General features: G+C 42.7%; 1 protein-coding gene across 7 annotated transcripts in view; it reads left to right on the plus strand.

Moving 5' to 3' along the window:
• The window catches only part of RGL1 (ral guanine nucleotide dissociation stimulator like 1), a 251,420-nt gene that overhangs the window by 181,745 nt on the left and 44,518 nt on the right, over positions 1-25,157 (plus strand). For all 7 annotated transcript variants that reach the window (XM_035010628.1, XM_035010629.1, XM_035010630.1 and 4 more), the window contains 4 exons: positions 11,868-12,052; positions 16,832-16,956; positions 18,349-18,564; positions 22,075-22,178. In XM_035010628.1, the coding sequence (XP_034866519.1) occupies positions 11,868-12,052; positions 16,832-16,956; positions 18,349-18,564; positions 22,075-22,178 (630 nt within the window). The remainder of the gene's footprint in view (positions 1-11,867; positions 12,053-16,831; positions 16,957-18,348; positions 18,565-22,074; positions 22,179-25,157) is intronic.

Below are 25,157 nucleotides of genomic sequence, written 5' to 3' on the forward strand. Positions count from 1 at the left end.
TCCCTGGCGTCCTTTCAAGTTTAATGACCACTGGGATAAAACTTGTTTAGTTTTCATCTCTTCAAAAGTGAGAATGAATATCAGAAACAGAGATATTGAGGCACCTGGGTGGCTCAGTCGGTTAAGGTCTGCCTTTGGCTCAGGTCCTGATCCCGGAGTCCTGGGATGGAGCCCCACGTTGAGAGCTCCCTGCTCAGAGGGGAGTCTGCTTCTCCCTCTGCCCCTCCTCCCCCCCACTCATACTCTCTTGTTCTCACTCTCTCTCTGAAATAAATCAAATCCTTAAAAAAAAAAAAAAAGAAACAGAGATATGGCCCAAATACTATATTGAATTTTTGAAAGGTGCCCTTGACTGCTTTTTTCAGTCGGAGGGGCTGTGCCACCAGTTTTGATAAAATAGGAAAACAGAACAGACAGTTTCTTTGACTTGATTGTTATTAATTGTGACATCACAGCTGCTCACTGTACTTCTCAGTACAGAGATGAGCTAAAGCTTTGTATTATGGGGTCAAAATGGGGGGTTGGGGTGCAAAATGCCTATTGTTTTCTTTTGCTGTGAATCTGTCTTCTTGTGATTTCAGGTGGGAAACAGACGGGCAGGGAATTCAGTAACTTTCTAAGAAGTAAACATCCTGTTTTAGGGCAGATGCCTGCAGTTTTGCAGATGGGGATTGTTGGCGGGGGTGGGGGTGGGGGGAGTGGAATTACTGCGAGGTTTAACCTCGAACAGAAAAATCCTCAACTCTTGTTTGGCTTTTCACTTTTTAACGTAAAGCATAGAGCAGGGCTTACATTTCATACAGGGTCCCAAATCCCAGAATAACAGTCTTCCCTGTATTTCTAAATATGGATCTAATCAACCTTTCAGAGGATAAAAGAACTTAGAAGAAAGAAAAATGGGGAAGTACAGATGGAATCGTCGAGATGAAAGATTGGCTTCTGGTGTCTTGGACTGCAACTGACTAGTGTTCTTCACGAATTTCAAAAAGTGTCAGATTGTGCTGTGACTCCCACTTGTAATTCCAGGCCCGAGTGTGCCCAGTTCGGGCTTTGTGCAATATTGGGGGCCTTTAACGTCATCTAGCCAAAACACGAATTCCTTCCATTGCGAGGAAGGCAACTTCCAAGGCTTCTAGGTGTTGGAATCTGCCACACAGTGATTTCTGATGTTAGCGCTGGACTGTTGTATATAATAAGGCATCCAATGTTTATTTCTACAATCCCTAAACTTGCCACTATTTGGAAATCAGGAAACTCACTTCCTGTGCCAGGAAGCAACATTTCTGCCCACATCCATCCTACCTGTGCCCTTTTCCTCCTTGCTGCTGACACTTCTATATGATAAAACACTGTCTATTTAGAATAACAAAATCAGAACCAGATGGAAAAGGAAACTTTCCCTTGTGCAGATTTATTACAATCATTGAATTCAAAAGTGAAGAGAATGTGAAGAAGGGATATTAACCATACAGAAACTTGACACAGTGAATCTTCATTCTCTGGAATGGATCTGAAATTAGAATATCTATCTATCTATCTATCTATCTATCTATCTAATATGCTTTATTTAAAGAGGTTTAAGACTCCTCAGGAAATGACACTTTTTTCTTTCCTTTAATGACTATTATTATAATGTCAAAATAGTTGTTTCCTTTTCTTTTATTGACTCGCTTCACTTCCCTTCTGGAGCGCTGTGTTTTGTCTTCTCAAACTCTTTGCCACTGCAGTGCTTTAAACTTGAAATCATTCTGCTTTCATCTCTGCATATTCAGACGATATGAATGCCATTCTTGTACTTTTTTCCCAGAAGTTGTAAATAGTGACACCAGATTTTAGTCCAGTTAAGAATCACACGAATAGTAGTAATCCAAGACATTGGAACCACTTTAAAGAAAAGGGAGATGAGTTAAAGAAGCCTGGCTGTGATTCCTTAATGCCCAAGAAACTTTACAGTGGAAAGTACTAAAAAAATCTGCCCAGAGAGTTTGCAATCAATATTCATTCCAGCAAACTCAAATACCCTAAGAAGGCAGTGGAAATTAATTTGGCTATTTTAACAAAAATGGGTCAAAGAAAGGGGTAAAGAACAGAGCAAAAATAAGATTTAAAACTTGAAATTTAAAAGAATGAATGGCTATACAGTGAAAGGAGTATTTTTAAAAAGTTAAAGTAGAATGGAAGAAGAAATAGAGAAATAATACACTACGTAAAAGAACCTGGTACTGTCTTTAAAACATCCATACTGGACAAAGAAAAGTAGAAATTATCATTTTAAAAGTCATTGAAATCTTGAATCAAAATTGAAATCTTGAATCAAAATTTGGGAAGAGAGTAGGTTCCCAAAGCAGAAATTAGTTTTCTGAAAATTCAGGAGGAGTAAAACAATGTTGATGATCAGTGGTTCAGAAAGAAGAAAAATCAGTCACCTAAGAATCTCTTGGAGTTCTCGAAGTGTCAGAGAAAGGCAAACAGGCATCTCGATCAGACCCTGTCATTGACTGACCCTGCAGCCTGGCAGGGGATGACAGTGATGATACCGTTGTCACCAGCCTGGCCACCGCCCCTGGCTGCAGCGTGTGGTGTGCTTACTAGCGTGAGCCCTTCTGCTAGGGGCCTGGTATCTTCCTTTACTGTCGCAGATTTGCTGTGAGCTATTGTCCTCATTTTATCAGTGTGTAAATGGAAGCTCCAGAAAAGTTACATACTTTGACTAATGTCAACCAGCTGGTTAAGTGAGCTCTGGTATCTGAACTCAGTCCCAGACCCGGGCTTCTCACCGTTTTGCTCTTGGGTCTGCCATTTCAGAAGAGCATCGGGATCTCAGGTGCCTTTCCAGCTCATATATACCTAGATCACTGCAATCTGGTTGCAGCCAGAAGTCCATGAAGAGCTAAGGCATATTATCACCGTTGTGATTAGTGTTTTAGTGTGTTAGCATCCTGACATTTTCTAATTTGGGATTATTTACTTTACCCTATGTTGTTTTGCCTGGCTTTATTACTGAATGAACAGCCTGAGCCAGGTCCCCAGACAGCTGTTAGAAATGGGGAAATTAGGCTTGTTCCCTGGAGAAGGAGATGGGTTGCAGGATATGAGGAAAGAAGAAGGAAGATCAGATGGTTCAGGCCCATGGATCTGAGTGCCTGCTTCCTGCTCTTGGGGCCTTGTTGCGTCTTTCCTTACCAACTTACTCCATTCTAATGGTGAAAAATGGAGAAGGCCTCAGCAGTTTTTTCATTAGAGGCCCATTTATAACATAAAAACACCCACCTCAAGCAGTGAGGAATTGGAGAATACGGAGCTACAGAGGTCCCTGAGAAATAATTTGGGTGGGAATGGCAGTGTCCCTTTCCAACAGCAAGAGCTAGAATTCATGGATGCTTAGTAGGGATAGTCCCTGTGTATATCCTTTTATTATTCCCATAATAACCCTATGTATTCTTAACTCCTCTCTTACACATGAGGGGTCTGAGACAGAGAAAGGTTAAGGAACATGTCCAAGGTCACACAGGGAATAAGGGAAACCTGGGATTTCAACCCACACCTTGCCCTCTACACTCTGTGTCCTCTGCTTCTTCCCCTGTGATAAAAAGGAGACGATTTCTCTTAAGAACTGAGGTCAGACTCTCCTGTTCATGCTTTTTTCTTAAAAGTAAGATGTTTTTCTTTTCTTTTTTTAAAGATTTTATTTATTTGGAAGAGAGATAGCATGAGTAGGGAGATGGGCAGAGAGAGAGGGAGAAGCAGGCTCCCCACTAAGCTGGGAGCTGGATGTAGGGCTAGATCCCAGGACCCCGAGATCATGACTTGAGCCGAAGGCAGACCCTTAACCGACTGAGCCACCCAGGCGCCCTGCTTAAGATGTTTTTCAGAACAGTTTTAGATTTATGTAAAAACCGAACAGATAGTACAGCAGAGTTCCCATATGCCTTCCTCACAGATTCCCTTACTGTTCTTACGTGACTATAGTACATTTGTTAATTAACGAACCAGTATGACACATTATTAACTGAAGTCCAGAGTTTATTCACATTTCCCTACTTTTTACCTCATGTCCTTTTTCTGTTCCAGGATCCCACCCAGGATACCATATTACATTGAGTTGTCGTATCAACCTACGTTCTCTCGGCTGTGACAGTTTCTCAAACTTTTCTGGGTTTCAATGACCTTTACGGTTTTGAGGTCAGGTATATTGCAGGATACCCCTTTATTGGAATTTTTCTCATAACTAGACTATTTTTCTCATAATTAGACTGAACTTAACGAGTTTTTTTTTTTTTTAAAGATTTTATTTATTTATCTGAGAGAGAGAATGAGAGAGAGAACACGAGAGGAGAGAGGTTCAGAGGCAGAAGCAGACTCCCCGCTGAGTGGGGAGCCTGATGCGGGACTCGATCCTGGGACTCCAGGATCATGACCTGAGCCGAAGGCAGTCGCTTAACCAACTGAGCCACCCAGGTGCCCCTGAACTTACAAGTTTTTGAGAGGACTATTACAGAGGTAGAATGCCATTCTCATCACATGCTATCAAGGGTACATACTATCAATATGATTTATGACTGTTGTTGGTCTTGATCACCTGGCTGGAGTAGTAATTTTCAGATTTCTCCATGGAAAACATCTTCCCATACTATATTGTTTGGAAGGAAGTCACAGTACATAACCCTCAATTAAAGAGTGGGGATTATACTCCCCCTCTGTGAAGGTAAGGTATCTAATCAATGTATTTGGAAAACTTCTGCATGGGAGATTTGTTTCCCCCATTTATTAATTTATTTAAACATTTTTATCAGTTTAGACTGATGAGTAAATTCTTTTATGCTTTGGGTTATAATACAATGCTAGTTTATTTGTTGCTCAGATTGTTCCAGTTTGGGTCATTGGGAGCTCTTTTGATTGACTCGTATGTCACTTTGATAGGCATCTCTATCATTGTGGGTGTGTTCAGTTGTTCAAGCCCTTCTTACCTTCTGGCACGAAAAGGTGCTCTAGGCTCACCTTGTATGTTTCCTGCCCCAGTCCTAGAATCAGCCATTTCTTCAAGGAGACCTGGTTCTTTTCATTGCAGAATAGTATCGGAAACCAGGATCTGGGTGCTAGGTGTACTCACTGCTGCTGGGATGTCATTTCTTTTTAGCCCTCTCAGCTGATAGGGCTAGGAGATTTATGTTTACACTAATTATATAAACACACACATCTAGGAATATTTATGTATAACCATCTGTATCAGTATTTAAACACGAGTTCTTACTGATGTCTCCAACCCTAATCCATGACCACATAGATGGTTTTAGCCTGCTCCCTTTGCTGATTTGTAAATTCCCTCTGCAACAGCGAGAAAAGTGGCATCTACCATCTGCCATGCATTTGCTTATTTGTTCAGTTTCAGGATACTTGGATGGCGTATCAGAGTTGTCAACTCATACCCAGTGGGAAACAACTTTATCAACTAGAGTATGGTGCTTATCTAGTCCTTAGTCTAACAGACTGCCATTCTTCTGTTTTAAAACAATAAAAATAGCTAATACTTTTTGAGCACTATGTCCTAGGAACTCTTCTAAATACTTCACATGTATTAGCTCTTGGCCTCACGATCCTATGAGGAGGCATCCATTATTGTACCCATTTTATAGGTGAGGAAGCTGAGGCATACTGAGGCTAGCTCGCAGCTAATGAGCCACAGAACCAGGGCCCCTGTTAGGCCCTCCAGAGACTGTTTAGCCACATTGGCTGAGCTGCTCATGAAAAAGCAGGCATTTCAGAGCCCTCTTAGTTTTTTTCCCTTTTTTTTTTTTTGACACTGACACACTGAGTAAGGTTTGGTGATAGGGGGTTAGGTCTGTACACAATAATTCTCTTCAGTTTCTGTAAATTTGCCTTCAGATGCCAGGGCCTGCACATCTAGTTTGGGAATAAAGGACAGGTGTGTAAACACTCCTGACTTTGGATAATTGGTTTCGGGCTCATCTCCTCCTCCTCTGGGCCCTTCCCCACCCATATTTACTCGGTATTTCTGTGTGTCCTTCCTATCACAGTCTTCCTCCTCCTTCTCCTCCTCCTCACCTTGGAGCTTTTTCTCTTGCACTGCCTCCTGGCCCCTCACTGGCTTCCGTGCCCTGTACTTGCCTGCTGCTTAGCTCTGAATCTGGCCCTGTTTGCATTGATTTCCCTGAGCCTCTCAGCATTCCTCTTTCACTTTCCCTCCCAGCCTTCTAATCCCTGCTCAGCCTCTGCACCAAAAATGCACAATGGAAAATGTACAAGAAAGCCTTGCAAAATGACCTTGACAAGTCCAGGTAGTCATGTTTCCATCTTTCCCAGGCTTTTTCAGAAAAAAAGGGAAAAATTCTCTGTACCTTCCTTTGTTCTTTCTTGTCAGGGAAACCATCTTGCCGGGGGTCTCCGAGGCAGCCTCTATCTGACATCCTTCTCTGAAAAGGAAAACCCCCTCTGTGACTAGGAGAACCAGGCGGGTGTGGGGGGCTGTCTAGCTTAGAGTCAGTGTCAAGGTCACCTTCCTTTCTTTCCCTGAAGAGCAAGGTGCACTGGCTCCCACCCTCAGGGCTTGGCGGTGTCACCTGCCACGTTGATTCAGAGGCCCACCCTCCACGTGGATTTTCTTATCTTTTATCTATAGTAGGAAAAGATCCAGTTTTTGGAGAATATCCGAACGTGGAAAAAAACATTTTGCTGCTTTTGAAAAAATGGTTCCACATCTTATTAAGTAACAATAAATTATTATCTCGGATTTCTGGGGAGAGAAAAGAACTCTAAATGGACAGAGTTATTATTTTTGTCCTGATAATCCTATTTCTTGGCTTGGAGGTTACACATCATGGGAGAAATGACTTCATATTTTGAAAATTTCTTATTAAGCCTTTGACCAATTGTAGAGTATTTTGCTACCAATGGGATTTTAATATGATTTAGTACCTGTGCATTCAAATCCCTGCATGTATTTAAAAATCTGTGGTTTGAGCATCCTGGCAGCCTAGACGCTCACCTCAGGCAGCCCAGTTACTCTGCACTGAAGGTCCCCACGGCGGCTCCCAGTACTGTACTGGTTCCTTGTCCCTCCAGCGAAGGCATCTGTCTCGTATTTTCCAGCCAGGTGTTATTAAGTGTGATTTCTGTTTGGCTGAGAAATGAGTATAGCAAATCTCACTGTGCTGCATTCCTCCCCTCTCTTCCTGTTCTTTAAACAGGTCTTCTGTACATCCCCTGAAACTGTTTTGCCCTCTCTCACCTCAGGATCTTTGCTCACGCTGTTGCCACAGTCTTCACCCCAGTAACTCTTCCTTATACCTGAGATCTCAGCTGAACATTGTTTCCTAAATCCTTCTGTGGGATTCCCTATTGTGATGTTGTTCACATACGTGGTTTTTATGAATATGGAAAACAAAGTGCACTCAAATACTGTTAGTGTAATTAGTGAATTAAATCTTCCCACGGCTCTGTTTCCTTAGAAGTAAAAGCCTTAGACGCTGTGTCCTTCAGTTCCATGCATGGATGTCTGAGCATGTCTTCCTGTCCCTTACAGACCACTGCGGTAGGTTGGAGAGGGTGGCCAGGACTGCCTGAGGTAGAAAAAGCAATCCTGGTCGCCCCCTCGGCTATCAGTTTGGGCTCCTGCCCCTGGCCACCCACCCAGCATGCTTACTTGGGACCGAGGGGGTGTTGCTCTGTAACGCATTAAAGATGACTTCGGCAAAGGAGCTCATATACTGGGCTTGGATTATAGCACAATCGCGATCTTTCCGCTCGGTCTCACAAAGTACTTCTTCAGTCTTCACAAGTCATTCAAGAAGCACGTCTTGTGATTTGTATTAGAGTTTGGGGTCCCTGAGTTGATCTGTCCCGACGAGGTTGCCTTACGCGGGAGGGGGGGGTGCGCATTCGCGCGTGCCTGCACGTTCGCACATGCGCGTAGTCTGTTTCCAATGACCGTGCAGCAGGCCTGGGGCCACACGTGGTGTACCACGGTGTGAATTCCACGTCATCCTTTCTGTGATAGAGGATTCTCTGAGTGATGTCCATGAGCGCTGACTGATTTTCACCGAGCCCTTTTACCTTTTTAAGTCCCTTCCTTTTGTGATTTATGGCAAGTAGTTTTAAGACTGCCAACAGTTAGGTTTCTCTGTAGGTACCTGGAAATGCCCGTATTGCCATCCTTTGGGCTGAAAGTACTGAACGGTGTCAGGGAACTGCAGGCAGGTATTACTGCATGTCTCCTCCAGGTGGGGGTCAGCGGAGTTGAGGGACCTGGCCAACTCCCTTTGTTCACAGGTGGCACAACTAGGACCCATCCCAGCTGGTTTTCCTCCTTCATCCTCCTTCCTTGTTCTGGTGCAGAGCCAAGTAGCTTCTCTAGCTTAATAGTCACACCTTTCCTGTAAGTTTGTGATTTTAAATCAGATTTCCCTTCAGTATGGAGGTTCTTTACATTCTCCCAAACAACCAGTTCTGGTTGGGACATAAGTTCGATCTTCCGGGTGGAGCCATGAAGGGTGAGATGGAAAGGTATTGGCCAGAAATCCCATTGGCTGCCATGATTTTGTGATGTTCCTTTCCTTTTTGAAATATTAAATGTTTCACATTTTATCTGCTTTATAGCCTATCAAGAACAGGAAGTTTCTTCCCAGGACTGGTAAACATAAAGCTACTGTGAGCATTGGGCACGTGTCCAGGTCTTTCCAGAAAACCTCCCTTCCTAGCATGCTGATAACCACCCTGCTGATAGGAGGGCAGGGGTCTGCCTCGTGTTGTGCTGTTTGTGTGTTTCCTTCCCTTCTTCTCTTCCTTCTTCCTCCCCCCCTTCATTCCTCTTTTCTGTGAAATTGCTTTTTCTAGCCAAGTCAGTGTCTGGGTCTATAGTGAACTTTCAAAGTCCTCTTAGGCTAAGTTGTGGGAAGGGCACTGTCACAAAGGGTAGAAGGAATAGATTACCAGAGCTAGTTAAAAACATCAGACTGAGGAGGACGAAATGTGCACCTAAAGGCAAGTCCAATCTGGATTCAAGTCCCTCTTCAGAACTCCCCTAGCCCTTCCAGGCTGCAACTTCCATGAGAATAAGCTCTAAATAATGTGTCCCATAGAAATGCGTAAGTACTCAGAGATGTAAACAAGGATACATATTTTGTAATTGTTTGTGATTGTGAGAACATGAAAATAACTTGAATATTTGCACACTAGTAGAAGAATGCTTACATTAATGATGGTGTGTCCATGTAGTGGAATAGTATATGTAACTCTGGGAAACAATAAGGTAGATCTTGAATGGAGAGGTGTTGGTTTCATATATTCAGTGGGGCAAAAAAAAATCCATGTTGGCTTATATATACATAGCATATTTATTTAAATATATATACATATCTCTTGAAAAGTCTAGAAGGATATACTCCAAACTGCTGATAGGTAGTCATGGAAATGGGATTAGAATGAAGAGGACATAGGTATTTTGCTGTTTTAGTTTGTATACATTTATAATATTTACTTCTTTGCAATAAAGAATCAGCTTTGTAATTTTTAAAACTAACAATTATGGGAGGCCAAGAAGGCAATGATATATTAATATCTTTTCCTATCTGTCTTTTACCTGTGATTCTGAATTTCTGCCTGGGTTTTCTTTCAAGTCATGAAACCGAGGAGTCACTAGGGTCATTGCATTGCTTGTCTTGTTGTTAGGTGGAGGCTCTTTTTACTTTTATTGATTGATGTGCATTATCATCCCTCTATGACTGTTCTTCCATCAGTATCATTGGAAGTGTATCCTCTCACTGAAGTATTAAATATTAAATGAGTAGTTCTACTCATGAAATCAATTCGCCCTTCTTTTGAGAAGGACAAAAGTGTACGTAAGAATCAATGTGACGGAGGCAAATGTCAGGTTTTCCTGCCTTCTGGGCTATGAACCCACCTGTGTGCCTACCCCGGTTCTGGGCTCAGTGCTTGTCAGCCAAGAAGAGAAAGAATTCATAGGAAAAAAGTCCCATTCCTTAGAAAAATGACATATCAGAATGCCACTTCGTTTTCTTCTTTAATTCATGATATTTGTTTTTTGTGAAGAAAGGAGAAATAACGAATGCTTTGTGTGGGCTGTCAGAAAGTAGAAGTCCATCAATTTTGGGGGGGTGGTGAGGGTTTCACCATATGAATGGCGGGGGGGACACAAGCATGGATATGGAACGATGAAGAAACGGCAAACCAAGGATCGTAGGTCCACTGACTAGAAGCCTGTTCATTTCACTTAGGTTTTCATTTAATCCCAGAGCTCGTATTAATTTCTTCGAACTTTTTAGAAGGAAGGGAAACTTTTGTTTGGCTTTTTATTTAATCTGTACTAAAGATTTAGAGCATATTTTAATCATTTCTGTGGCTTTAAATTCCAGCATTTATTTGATGGCTTTATGTCACCGAATACTTCCGACGTATGCATGTAAATATTATAGTTCCAGACACCTTCATGTCCTCATTGGTAAAGCAACGATATCCATAGCAGTGAAAACAGTTAGTAAATTTATTTTTCTTCTGTTTGCACTCTACTTCCAGAAGTTAAGCCTTGAATTGGCTTTAGCTGTACGTATGCCTGGATCGTAGTCCTGCTCTGTGGTAGGAAATTGGGACGTGTAGAATTTAGACATGCCTGCGAAAGCCCAGCCTGCAGGTCCACATCGATGGATAATATTACCTTGTGGTCTCTTTTTAGTTTGTTAACTAAGTAAACAATTTGTTTGAAGTATACTTAAATGATCATTTCTAAAGGTGCTAACATATTTTTTTATCAGCTGAAAAATTTTGGTCACTGGGGTCTTCAGCTAAAACGAAGTGTCCCATCAATAACATGTGGATTAATTTATAGCCCCCATCACCTGCAGCCATCATCAGTGCATTTGCGTTAGCCATGGGGGCGGCTGGTCAGTAAAGAGGCAAAGTACTGTCCTTCCTGGCAGACACAGCCTGGCACGTCCTCTTTGAAGATGAAGCGTAGAATCACAGCACTCAAGACTTTTTATCCTTTTTGCCAGTCAGCTGTTTGTAACCTGGATGAGGGGCTGCCCCTCACCTAAAGACAGCACAGTTGTGTTATTAGTAGCGTGGGGTGTGTGTGTGTGTGTGTGGCCCTGGCTCCTCGTGCCCCGGCCCCTGTCTCACCCGACACAGACCCTGCTGAGCCATCGGAGGGAATCCCTTTCACCGGGGCTTTGCATCTCCACGTTTTCTCCCTTACTTTACAAAGACCTACTTCTCTAAGAGGTGCTGTTTCTCCCACAGATTCTCCTCTTATAATTTGAGAAGCAGAGGATAATTGGGGGAGGACTTTTTTTGGCACTTAGGCTGAACCCCTGGGAATCTTTGTAAAATTAAATCAGTGTTTTTATCTTTTCCCAACATAGGCACTTCCTGTCAGTAGACTGATTTCGGGTCCACCGTCAGTCAGTGATTTTCTAAAATGTCAGTCCAGTTGATTTTGTGGTCTCTGACTTGAGTGAAGCCAGAATTGGAAGCCCATAATCTCACTGTCACAGATTGCTTTGAAGTTGCTTCAGGACTCACTAAATCTTCTTCCACGTGTCTTTTTTTTTTTCCCCCTGTGCGGGTTTTTCCAAAGTTGATAAGTTGATGGTCCTTTGTCTTTTTGGAACTTATCAGTCTCTCCCGCGCTATACAGCCACCACTTAAAATAATAAAGATGTAACCAGCTTGTTTTCTAGCGCTTTAACTTCACTGACATTGCCAGGAACTTTGGGATGAATTCTCTGTTGACCCCAAGTCCTGTGGAGTGTTCTGGGTGAGGCCACGGTGTCCAGGCCCTGTTTTGAGCCCCCACAGCCAGTTGGGTGCAGTGACTCTCCCTTTCTATTTCTCAGTGCCATCGCCTCCATCCTGAGGGCCTGGCTTGACCAGTGTGCAGAGGACTTCCGGGAGCCCCCTCACTTCCCTTGCTTACAGAAACTGCTGGATTATCTCAAACGGATGATGCCAGGCTCTGATCCAGAGAGAAGGGCACAAAATCTTCTTGAGCAGTTTCACAAGCAAGAAGTGGAAACTGACAGTGAGTACTTGCTTGGTTCCAGAGAACAAGCTAGATTCTGATTCTGCAGGCTCCATGTTGAAGATAGGTTCTCCCTCTACTTTTTTTTTTTTTTTTTTTTTTTTAAGATTTATTTAGTTGTTTGAGAGGAGAGAGAGTGCAGGAGGGAAGGGGAGAGGAAGAGAGAATCTCAAGCAGACTCCTCACTGAGCGCACAGTCCGACGTGGGGCTCGATTTCACGACCCTGAGATCACAACCTGAGCCAAAACCAAGAGTCGGAGGTTTAACCGACTGAGCCACCCAGCCGCCCCAAACTGTTCTCCCTTACTTGATGAATGACCTTGGTTTGTCTCAGAGAGACAAGCTGCTGGAGGATTGGTGGTGGATAAAAATTCTAAAGTTTATCAAAGTGCTAATTACAGAGCCTCAGCCTTCTAGAGCCAAGAAGGAGATTTTTAAGACCACCTAGTCTGGTGCTCTCAATTTATAGAAGAGGAAACTGACTTTGAGAAGCGAAGTGATTTCCTTGAGTTTCTTCTAATACCGTAAAGAGGATCTTTTACCTTCTCTTGTCAACATGTCCCACGCTGAACTTGATTTTGCCTTTTATTATCTGTCTCTGGCTCCTCTATCTAATGAATGGAAACCCTTCACAACCATCCCCATTCAGCAGGCAAAGAATTAAATCCAGTTGTGCTCCTGCCCTCAGAAAAGTTCAAAAAGCCCTGAAAAGGTATTTCTCTGTCAAGCTGGAAGACATCACTGTCACTGAGCTTGCCAGTGCCCTCGTCTTGTCAGAGGAAGTTTCTGTGGCTGTTTTTTCCTATTGGAGGAACTGACTGCCTGTTTTCAAGGACAAAGGAAGGGCCACCACTGCAGGTCGTGGGCCGCTTGAAATTATCTTTGAAGAAAGTCAGAGCGAGGTTAGGACAGGCTTTCAGCCTGACGATTTATCCCCTCGCTGGCCTGCTGGCTGATGGTTGCCATGGCGGCTGACCCACTTGGAGCTTTTGACAGGCATTTCCCTGAAGTGACGCCCAATTTCCTCAGCGAGGGAAAGGAAGCAGTTCCTCACGACCGATAAGGGAAGCTGCATCAGTGCCAAAGAAAATAACCTCACATTCCAAACAGTACCTGTGGAATTGTTTTATGTTTGGGGAATCAGAGCAGGGGGAACATGCAATCGCATCCTGAGAAGCCGACTGCCAAGTACTCTGTATCTCAGATGACTTCATCTGCCGGGAATGTTGGAATACCAAGGGCACTCCTCCAGCTGCCGGACCTCCACTCCCTTCAGGGCCTCCCCGCCTGTCTCTGAGCCGGAGTGGAAAATGCTGTGTGAGAGCCCAGCTCTCCCCACTGGGGCTGCCCCTGGCTCCGGGCCTAATTGGGGAACCGGTGGGACCAGTCGTTCATTGTTTCCGACCCAGCGACTGGAAGGCAGAGCTCATTTGGCAGGCTGAGGCAGGGGAGAGGGAGATTGCCTGACTTTGGAAAGGCTTTTAGGCAATGCTCGAAAATGAATTTTTCCTGAGTTTGGAAAATTTTAATCAAGAAAGCTCTAAACTCTCTGTTTATGAAGTCCAGGGGTCGTTATTGAAAAAGGACTTTTAGGAGCTTGGTTCTCATGGGCGTATTTTGCCCAATTTCATGCTGGCAAAAGCAAAAGTTCACCTACATTGTTTTCCAATAGTAAAATTGTGCTTCTAGTTTTTACTTCCCTTACCTCTGGAAGGGAGCCAAAAGCAGAAACAGTGAAGGCATGGCCTAGTCCCTGGAGAGACAGGACCACGTAATCTTTACCCACAGCAACATCCCGGGCACATATGGGTCACTGTGAGTGTTTGTTGGCTGAGTGAGAGGATCTGACCTTACCACACATCCTCTTTGGCTGAAATGGGTCAGCCTCTGCATTCCAGAGCCACTGGGATAGATTGACATAGTAGCTAGCAAGAGGGATGGGGGGCCCATTCTGGAGCTTTGTTTGGGATTTCAAATTTCTTCTTCCTCCACTGAATTGAAGAGTACCCCCAGAGTTGCGTGGAGGCAGAGTGGTGAAGTCATAGGGTTTTAGCTCTCCTGAGCTCGTGCCTGTTTGTGTTTCAGACTCCAGAGGCAGACAATGATTTCCTCCTACCTCCTCCAGTCGTAACCCAAGCCCGTTAGCATCAGCACCTTCAGCTTGCCTGTGGTAGGGAGGGGATTGTTGGGGAGTGGCAGCCTTAAATCCCATGCCTGACCCCGGAGTTGGCAAGTCCCCACGTGGTGCTCTGATAGGAGGAGTGATGTAATGTCTGCTCTCAGCACCCCTTTCCCCTGGGAAACCAAGAAAAAGAGAAGGCCACCCCCAACTTGACCCAAGATGCGTAAAAGTCTTCTTCTACAAAGAAAAAGAGAAAAAACTTAAAATGTAAACATCCTGGGGGAGTAGTAACATACCAATTTACATTTCTGCCAAGATAAGGTATAACTGAATGCAGCTAGATTTTTTTTTAATTTAATTTTATTATGTTATGTTAGTCACCATACAGTACATCATTAGTTTTTGATGTAGTGTTCCATGATTCATTGTTTTCGTATAACACCCAGTGCTCCATGCAGTACGTGCCCTCCTTAATACCCATCACCAGGCTAACCCATCCCCCTCCCCCCCTCCCCTCTAAAACCCTCAGTTTGTTTCTCAGAGTCCATAGTCTCTCATGGTTCATCTCCCCCTCCTATTTCCCCCCCTTCATTTTTTCCTTTCCTTTTCCTAATGTCCTCCATGCTATTCCTTATGTTCCACAAATAAGTGAAACCATATGATAATTGAGAGCCCAGCTATGGACCCTCAACTCTATGGTCAAATAATCTTCGACAAAGCAGGAAAAAATATGCGATGGAAAAAAGACAGTCTCTTCAATAAATGGTGCTGGGAGAATTGGATAGCTGTATACAGAAGAATGAAACTCGACCATTCTCTAACACCACACACAAAGATAAACTCAAAATGGATGAAAGACCTCAATGTGAGACAGGAATCCATCCAAATCCTAGAGGAGAACATAGGCAGTAACCTCTTTGACATCGGCCACAGCAGCTTCTTTCAAGATACATCTCCAAAGGCTAGCGAAACAAAAGCAAAAATGAACTTTTGGGACTTCATCAAGATAAAAAGCTTCTGCACAACAAAGGAAACAGTTAATAAAACAAAGAGGCAACCCACAGAATGGGAGAAGATATTTGCAAATGACACTACAAACAAAGTGCTGATTTCTAAGATCTATAAAGAACTTCTCAAACTCAATACCCCAAAAATAATCAAGTCAAAAAATGGGCAGCAAGACATGAACAGACACTTCTCAAAACATACAAATGGCTGACAGACACATGAAAAAATGTTCATCATCATTAGCCATCAGGGAAATTCAAATCAAAACCACATTGAGATACCACCTTGCACCAGTTAGAATAGCAAAAATTGACAAGGCAAGAAACAACAAATGTTGGAGAGGTTGTGGAGAAAGGGGAACCCTCTTACACTATTGGTGGGAATGCAAGTTGGTACAGCCACTTTGGAAAACAGTGTGGAGGTTCCTCAAAAAATTAAAAATAGAGCTACCCTATGACCCAGCAATTGCACTACTGGGTATTTACCCCAAAGACGCAGATGTAGTGAAAAGAAGGGCCATATGCACCCCAGTGTTCATGGCAGCAATGTCCACAATAGCCAAACTGTGGAAAGAGCTGAGATGTCCTTTAAGAGACGAATGGATAAAGATACGGTCCATATGTACAATGGAATATTACTCAGCCATCAGAAAGGATAAATACCCAACGTTTACATCAACATGGATGGGACTGGAGGAGATTATGCTAAGTGAAATAAGTCATGCAGCTAGGTTTTTTGTTTTTGTTTTTTTGAGAACAGATCTGACAGGAGAGCAAGGAGTGTGGAGGGGATGAGGTGGGGGATAAGCTTGGAAAACAACCCAGGAATCGGGAAAGGTTCCAGGGAAGGGAGGCTGGGGTTCAAGTTCAACTTCATCCAGTTCCACAGTCTTTCAGAATGGAGTCTGGAGTTCCTAGTCCATGGGCTGAGTCCTTCAGCTTTTGATTTGGGATCCAGGTAGTTATTATCGTGATTTTTCTTCTCACTTCTTCAGTCTGTGTCCTGTGAATTGGCTAACTGAGGATCTTATCTATAATAAGGCTCAGGTGAATTTAGTTTCAGGCTGTTCTGCTTCACACATACTTAACTTTAGGTGGGAAACTGAAAGCTACTCCAAACATCTTGAGAATTCTAAGGACTGTCTTAGAATTCTGAGGACTTCATCAGCATTTCTGACACCAACATGGCCCATTCTACTTCCCAAAGCCTGGCCTGCTTTTATGCCCAGTCTTCCCAGGCTTCTGGTTATAATTGGCCAGTAATTACGAATTGCATAGTTGGGGCTTAGGAAGTGGCTTGATGAGTCCTTAAGCTGAGCAGAGAGTATGAGAGAGCCCAAGATGAGGGAAACCCCCAGAATGTAGCCCAGCTTTGCTTCTCTAGACTTTGCCTCATCCGGCTATGTCCCTGGCCTAAGAATCTGGCTTATCAAAGGGATAACATGAGGCCTCTGAACTTAATAAAGAACCTACAGAGATTAAGCAGACCTCCATTTCACTCAGATGCATTGTGCTTAGCATTTCTCCCTGTGGGTTTTCTGAAGGATTAGCCCTCTTCTTTCTAAATGAAGGAAGTGCAGTTTGACTCTACTAACAAGGTCATAAACAGTGGCACGAAAATGCGAATTTTTTTTTCCATCTGTGAACAGATGGGTTTCCCAGCACCATCTTCTTCAGCCTGGAAGAGGAAGAGGAACTGGAAGGTGGAGGGCCTGCAGAATTCACGTGCTTCCCAGAGGATCTCGTGGCAGAGCAGCTGACCTATATGGACGCAGTAGGTCTTCTCACTGTGCCCCAGATGGGCTTCCACTTAAATGTGGGGACTTACAGTACTGGTGGCCTGGGGAGGCCAGTGGGGGAATGTGATTTAAGTCTTTTGTGATCCTTGAGAAAGGCCGTGCCTATAAATGCAGAATGAAGATGTGACTTGAATCAATCATCTGAATAATTCAGGCCTAAGCTCTTCTTGCAATTCTGGGTGAAGGTGCTTTTTAACTTGGCACTCGATACGCAGAGGGAAATAAGAATTCTAATTCTCATGAAACAAAATCCACCCTGTTCCATGGGTATTTCTCTCCCTCCAGACTCATAAATATTTCAAGATCTGAATTGTTTATTTGGAGGGTTGTAAAGCGGTCAAAGTATAAATTAGGATAAAATAAGTTCACTGAATCCACATGTGACTCTGTCTGGCAGTTCATGTCTATGTGTGTTTCCTGTACTTTTGAATATGTTTGTTAGCCATGCATAGTTGATGACATTGGTCACGTGTCTCAGCGCAACATTAGCTGGTAAATACCAGTTAAAGGAAAGAGGGCTATTATAAATTATCATGATGGTTTTAGCTCTTCTGCACTTACCACTTTGAAGAAAGCAGCATAGAAAGTGACAGAGTTTCCACCTAGGGAGCATGCAAATAAATTATCAGAAGCAAATCAGAGTGTATGTAAAGTAAATCCTGATGTTCTCACTTTCATACAAACCCTGGTATTGAATTGTCATACAGATGAGAATCAGATTTGGTCAGCAATTTGCTTTGATTTTGTTCCACAATTGACAGCATCAAAGAAAGGTAGGAAATCTCATTGGTGATGACTTTCAGGCAAAGACCTGGAAACCAGGCTGTAACTTCCTTTCTTCCTTTTACTCTGTGACATTGAGTGGTATTGCCTTTTATATGCTTACTTCATTTTAGAAATCCTGTAGAACACAGTGATGATAATGCCATATGCCCTGTCCTTCTTTGGATCACCTGTCAGATGGTCACTGGGCGTCCATATGCATTGTACCCAATTCATGATCATGAGTGCCCAGAACATATCCTCGATATGATTCTGAGGCCAAAACCCTCTCGACCACTAGTATAGATTTGTACCCATCTTTTGAGATAGAAAAATCAAAATGTGGTTGGTCATTTAAAATTTTCTTTTGGTCGTTGTGTTCCGTTTGTGCAGTCGAGCAGATTTAGAAGGAACATGTGGGCTTTTCTGACCAGTTAACATATTAATTATTTACTTTTGTCCATTGAAATAGACACGATGAGGCAAGTCAAGTAGAAAAGGGTTGTTTGTCCATTTACAAAATACCAATTCACAGATGACCCAGATGATGTGCTTTGCCATATGCAGTGTCTGTGTCCTGAAAGCCTGTTTCTCTTTCGTTCCAGCAACTGTTCAAGAAAGTAGTGCCTCACCACTGCCTGGGCTGCATTTGGTCCCGAAGGGATAAGAAGGAAAACAAGCATCTGGCTCCTACGATCCGTGCTACCATCTCTCAGTTTAACACACTCACCAAATGCGTTGTCAGTACCATCCTGGGGGGCAAAGAACTCAAAACTCAGCAGAGAGCCAAAGTCATCGAGAAGTGGATTAACATTGCTCATGTAATTGTCTTTTTTTAAAATATTCTTTGTATTTAGTAGATGTTGGAGACTACTCCATCTCTCTGTTTAAAGGGGTCTATGCATTTTGCAAGGCAATCAAATGACCATATGTGAGGGACCATTGGGTTTTTGTTGCTGTTATTGTTGTTCCTCCGAAATAAGAAGAAAAATTGCCTTTTTAACTTAGGAGCTTATTTTTGTTCTTTAAAGAAAATTGGTCCCTTGCACATTTCTTTCTGCTCATGGGCCTGCACACTGCTGTGTCTCCAGGGTAAGACATCCATTTGCTTTTCCCCTTATTTTCACAAACTGAGTCAGTTCTGCCCATGTTCAGTAAATAGAACTTGATGATAGTCTAAGTGTTAGACAGACTACTCTTCAACGCAGAATGATTACCTACCTAAGCACCCTTCCAGCACCTGGAAGCATTATATCTTCTACCGATATAAAGAGCTGGTACATTCTCAGAATCCTGAATCTCTTTTCCAAAGGATTGAGATGCACAGATTTCACATTCATCTGGGGCTTTTCAGGAGGGCCTTCTATCTGAAGTTGGAGGGACAGAGTTTATTTCTAGGCCTGGTTACATTCTGTTGAGTGTCAGTCTGGTCTCTTGGGTCAGCCGCTTACATACTGTATGACTTTCACTAATCAGCATCTTCATGATTCAGAAAAGGTGAACAGTATTCAGTCACTTGGTCACCAGGTATTTCATGAGCTCTTAAATGCACGTGAGCTACAGTTTTATGTACTTAGGGGACATCTTTAGGATAAGCACAATTAATGTGGTCTTACAGGAGCCTGTAGTCAAACAAGAAAGCTAAGATAGACTGGAATGATCTCAGCCGAAGCAAAAGAGGAGTGGGGCCCTATGAGATAAGTTACAGCTGTGGAGGAGGGAGAACTCACTTCTGACTGGGGGGATCAAGGAAGGCTTCACAGATAGGATGACATTTGGATTTAGCTTTGAATACTAGATATAATTTTTGGTATTTGAAGATTGGGTAAGTTTGGTTTTTTTTGGTAGGCAAAAGAAATTACATCAGCAAGAGCTATGTAATTAATGACTTTGAAACATAAGTATTATGTAAATATCTTATTAGTAGTCAGTGTTCTGGGTTATATGGGTCAACCCTCAACCAAAACCCATTTTGCTTTCTATGCTAATATATATTTGTTTCATTAAGCCCTCATGTTCAGGGCATAGTGCTTAAATTTTCACACACACGCTCTCCCTTCTTTCTCTCTCCCTCTCTCCCTCTCTTTAACACTCTCTTTTGTTGTCTTTAATTAAGGAGCAGGGCCATAATTGTGCTAGGAAATTTGCCTTATTTTGAATTGTTAGGTGGTCTGTTACCACAGATGTTTTAGTATATAAAAAAGTAGGAAAATACTGTCTTACAACTTAGATTTCTCCTATTCTGAATTGAGCTTATTTCTCAAGAGCTACAAAAGAAGTTCTGATAGAGTGGAACAGAGCATGGAATTTCTGTCTTCTTAAAATGATAAGAAAAAATATATATATTTTTTCTGCCATAAATGCTATATCCTTTAATCCATTCAACTGCTTAGAAAATCTGTAGCGAGAATACAGCATCTATGTGTTTGACAATGTGGCTCAAACCATGACTTTTGGTCCAAATTAAATATAAATTGTGCATTTATGTGATAATAAGAAATACAAGTTGAACAATTTGAGGTCTATTCCAAATCCCATAGCACATGCTTAAAAGCCAGGGGTCCTTGCTCTTGGCGATGTGGTTTCCTAATATTGAGCATGTCGTGTCCCTTGAAATTGTGTGGAGTAATTTAATAAAATAATGAAACTCATGGGTGGTTTCCTGCCAAGATTTATCTTACTTTTCTTGCATTAATCACAGTTAATTTCTATCAAGAGGATATTTGAAAAACGATAAAAATTTTACACAGAAAATATTTGTGACCTAATGTGATCATATTTTCTTGGACTGGCCTGGCTGCTATGTTTTTGTTTTACTTTTGCATCTCCTGGAAGATACCTCCCTTTCTGGAAATGGGGCCAAATGTCTCTTGTACTCCTTTAAACCCTTAACTGAAGCCTCTTTCTGGATAATGTGTTCCATATGTCTATTACGATTTGCATGAAGTATCTGTGCCTGAATTCCTTTATTTATTGCAAGTTTCTTGATTTTTGGAACATGACTTTTGGATTCTGAACCTTTGTTGAACCATGCTCTTGTGGGCTTGGGTTTCCAGACTGACCGTATTTCAGAGTGCTCTCTCTCTCTTGCTTGCTTGCTCGCTCTTTCTTTTCAAGTAAGGGGAGGGCATAGAGAAATATAAAAAGAGTGGGCATGACTTTTGTAAAATACTTTGGCACTGACTCTAAGAAAAAAAACGTTTGGAGGTTTGTTTTTTTGTTTGGCATAGTTTTAAGTAGCCAGATTTTGGCAAGCTAAGTTAGAGAAGGCTGTTTTTCCTTCCTATTCAGGATTAGCATGTCTTCATGAAATGACCTTGGAAGCAGTGTGCATTTATGCCCAACCACCCTGGGGTCTCTTGCTTCAGATGTTCCACACAAAGCCAAACCCGTGCTCACACAGTGCACTCAGTGGATATATTACACTCCCAAATGCCTATATATTGAAACATCTCCTTTGACATAAGGCATAGCCCACTCTCCCCATGTTGCCAAGACTGGGGCTCTCTCCCTTACTGTTCCACTGTCCCTGCCATTCATCAGCAGGATGTTGACTCCAGGGTCACTGGCTGCTGAGGCTGCAGACTCCGTGCGGTAGCTTCGATTTCAGGATCAGAGAGCCTTTCTCCTTACCCAGAAAATGCCATCCAGAATATTTCCTGTTCTCTTTCTATTTTGTTTCCTCAAATGCTGCCAAAGCAAATTTTATTTTAAAAGCCCAAGTTATTTTGGAAACACCGAAGGAACCAAGGTGTTTCTGAATGTTTATGATTGTGGCCCAAGCCAATTTGAAACCAAACGAATGTGTATAAAAATATTCCCTCTTGGCAAAGAGCATAAAAGCCAAAGTTCAACTCGTGGTGAATTTTTATTGCCAAGTTATATACACCTCTCTGGGCAAAGGTTGGCCATGAGACGTTCGATACCACCTGACTCACAGAGGCTGTCTGAAGGATACAGTGATGGTTCACATGTGGCTTTAGGGCATCTGTGTGCTCTCTGCAGAAGCAAGCTTGCTCTCCCGAGCACAGCACCGCAGACTCACCTCCATTCGTGTTTTACTGGGAAAGCTGGAAACCATAAAACTGTAACAACAATGCAAAAAATATATTAAAGGGAGAAAAACAAGCATACGGTGCCAAAACCTATAAAGTGTTTCAGTGACTGGGGTGGGAGTAAAGGAGCCACTTTTTGATGTTCAGTATTTATACAGCTGCCTATTTAGTGGTAAGAATTCATAGCAGCTGTGATACCTCTAAAACAGGAAACCACCGACTCACTGTATTATTGATATTTAAATGCCTTTTATGTTTTAATCACTCTCCGCACAGGAATGTAGGATCCTGAAGAATTTTTCCTCCTTGAGGGCCATCATTTCTGCACTGCAGTCCAATTCCATCTATAGGTTAAAAAAGACCTGGGCCGCTGTCCCCAAGTAAGTTCCCAAGTGTCCTGCTCTGCTTTTCTTTGGCTGGGGCGACTGGTCGCCGTATCAAGGGTGCGGGTCCTTGCCTTCAAAGCTCATATTATATAACTAGAGAAATATGTTTGAAAGCCTCTGTGTGTCCCAGGCAGGGTGCTCTTTACATGGAATCATTAATGAGTTTTGAGAGGGGCCGCCACAGACAAAGTGTGCCGAAGCCAAGATTATTGGCTTTGGGGATGATTTTAAGGATGTGCTTATGATCTAGATTCCGAGGGGGTAAGTTTGTGGAGTGATGAAGTTATAGCAGTTTGCTGTTCCTTCTGGTTATTTCTCAGCCACATTCCAAAGCCCTAAGCTGTGCCAAGATGTAAGGGATCATGTGCGTAGATAGGACATTAGTTCTTGCTGTTCGGCAAGAATCTCTTCAGTTCACTTCTGTTTCAGCGTGTTAAAAGCCATCTGAGTGATATTCAAAACCACCAAGTGTTCCTTCCTAGGCACCTGACTAAAGTTATCAACTGGCCCCATTTTACATTGTTTTTCATTTTGTATTTTTTTTTATACTGTTTTCATCTTATATTGTTTTTCATATTTCTTTGTGGAAGCTGTGGAACAATTAACAATTTATTGTCCTTATTATTTTACTTTCTTCCTTCCCCTAGTTCCAGAGCTTCCCTTGTAGACCAGAGAACTTTTTGCAGAGGAGGGAAAGGTGAATGAGGAGGCAGCTCTGATTCCCTATCAGTACAGATTTAGAAGCTGGGGAATGTGTCATGGCTACACATAGGCCAATTACATTCAACAGGTCTACCTGGGCTTGAGCTAATCAAAAAGTCAGGCTGTATCGGGGGAGAATGTGTAAACTGTTTACAGTCTATACTGTATGCGGTATAGTCGGTTTCAGCCAGGAGGGGAGCCAGCTGGCTCCTCAGGCAGGCCTGCCCTTGTGGGATTGGTGGCTTCAGTCCTTAGGAGTGGAAGGTCTTAGGCAATCGGTTTCAGCAGTTTACTTAGAGCTGATTAAGCCCTAAGGGACCGACACTATCCAAACTTGCAAGAGACCCAAATTTCCTAAGTTTATGCTGAAAAATGAGTGCCAGAGTACTCACACATACCAGTGGGCTCCTATTCTCAATCAGAAGAAAGGCTACTTGGGGGAAGTCAAATTATTTGTTTCATAAGGCTTTGATGAGTCAGTAGAAAAAAATTGAAGTGGCTGATCGTAATGCCTGGTGTTACGGAGCCATAGAAGCCATAGGCACTTGGAGACTCCAAAGCTCATGCTCTGTTTACAACGCTGTTATCTACCAGGAGAAAACCTGGTAGATGGGCTCTCCAAAGGCCAGCGCAATTTTTTTGATCACCACTTATTCCTTAGGTTCTTTCTCCTCTTCATTAGTTTCAATAATCCAGCTGACTCTGTATGTGAAAGAAAGATTAGTTGATTGGTTTTCCTTTGCATATCAATCTTATGAAAGAGATGGGTCATATAAAATCATGAGATGATAGGCCTCAGTAAAATACAATGGGAAAATCAGATGCATACAGAGTCCTCATCCTCAATAGCGCGGGCCCCTCTCCTTCCCCTCATCAGTGCTCCCCAGTCATGGTATCAAAAATAAAAACAAAGGGGGCTCAGGTGCTGAAATATCTCCTGTGCTTGATTGCAACCTTCTCTGATTGCAGTGAAAGGTAATCCTATCTTTCTTTGGTGGTTGATAAATAGCATACTGTGGAAAGTCACTTAGCCAGCCAAAGATTTCTTCTACAGCAAATTTGAGGTTAAAACACAAGTAAAAAAAAATTAGTGGAGTTGTATCTTAATCTCTTGGTTACCATATGAGGCCCATTCTTCCAGCTGGCTTTTTAAATGATTTCACCTCAAAACAAACCTCAGAGCCTCATTCTGTACAGTATGGGTGTCTGGTTTGTTTCTTAGTTGGTCGGTTCATGTTTTAGCAGGGATGCTGCAGAAATGTCATGAGAAGACGCTTTCATATCAGCTTTCCATAGTTTTCATTGCTAAATTCAAGGGACAGAGTTAGGATACCTTATTTGGTTATCACTTTCCCTGTAACCCTTAATGCTAATCACTTTTCAGTGGACAGAGAAGACGTCTATTTATTTCTCTTTATTTAGGCCCACATGTAATTAAGTTCTTAATTATTTTTTCCAAAATGCAAATAGCTTTACTGGTTTTCTTTATTACAAGAATGATACTACCCTCATTATAAAACAAATAAGTTAATAATAGCTTTCCCGTGATCATGACGTGCTGCCTGGGGAATGATACAGCCCCATTAATTCTCTGCCTCTGGAGTCCTCCACTCAGTAACCCTAGAGGGCTGGAGAGAAAAGCCTGAGGCCCGTGGAGAGGGACAGGGCCTCCAGAAGGGAGAGGGCAGAGTAGCCACTTTATGTATATGATCCTGCTGACCTTCACTGCGGTCCCTCAAGGGGACTCCTAGTATGTTCCTTGTATAGGTAAGAAAATGGAAGCTCAGGATGGTTAAGCAACGGACCCAAGAGCCCTTGGGGAGGGAGGGGCAGAGTGGGGATTTGAACCCCCGCCCCTGACCAGAGCCCGTTCGGCTTCCATCTACTCTGACTCCGATTTGAGAGCACTGGCCTGTGACTCAGGAAATTTGGCTTCTACACCTGCCATGCTCAAAACTTAGCGATGGAAACGTCAGCAAATCCCTGACCCTGGCATCTTCATCTCTAAATGAGGGAACCAGCCAGCATGATTTCTCGGTCCCCACGGGGCTGTGTGTGTGTATTGCTAAGACAGATTTTTTTTTAAAGAACATGTCCCATTTAAACAACTTGATGCCCCAATTTAGCAATCCTTATTTATGATTATAACATAGGTGGATAGGAAAACCCCCGTCTTCACATAGGTGACTGTGTGTACCTTTAAAAAAAAAAAAAAGAGGAACGCCTGGGTGGCTCAGTCGTTAAGCATCTGCTTTCTGCTCGGGTCATGAT

Source organism: Mirounga leonina, unplaced genomic scaffold (assembly GCF_011800145.1).
Source record: "Mirounga leonina isolate KUSES-001 unplaced genomic scaffold, KU_Mleo_1.0 Mir_154, whole genome shotgun sequence".
NCBI classification, from domain to species: domain Eukaryota; kingdom Metazoa; phylum Chordata; class Mammalia; order Carnivora; family Phocidae; genus Mirounga; species Mirounga leonina.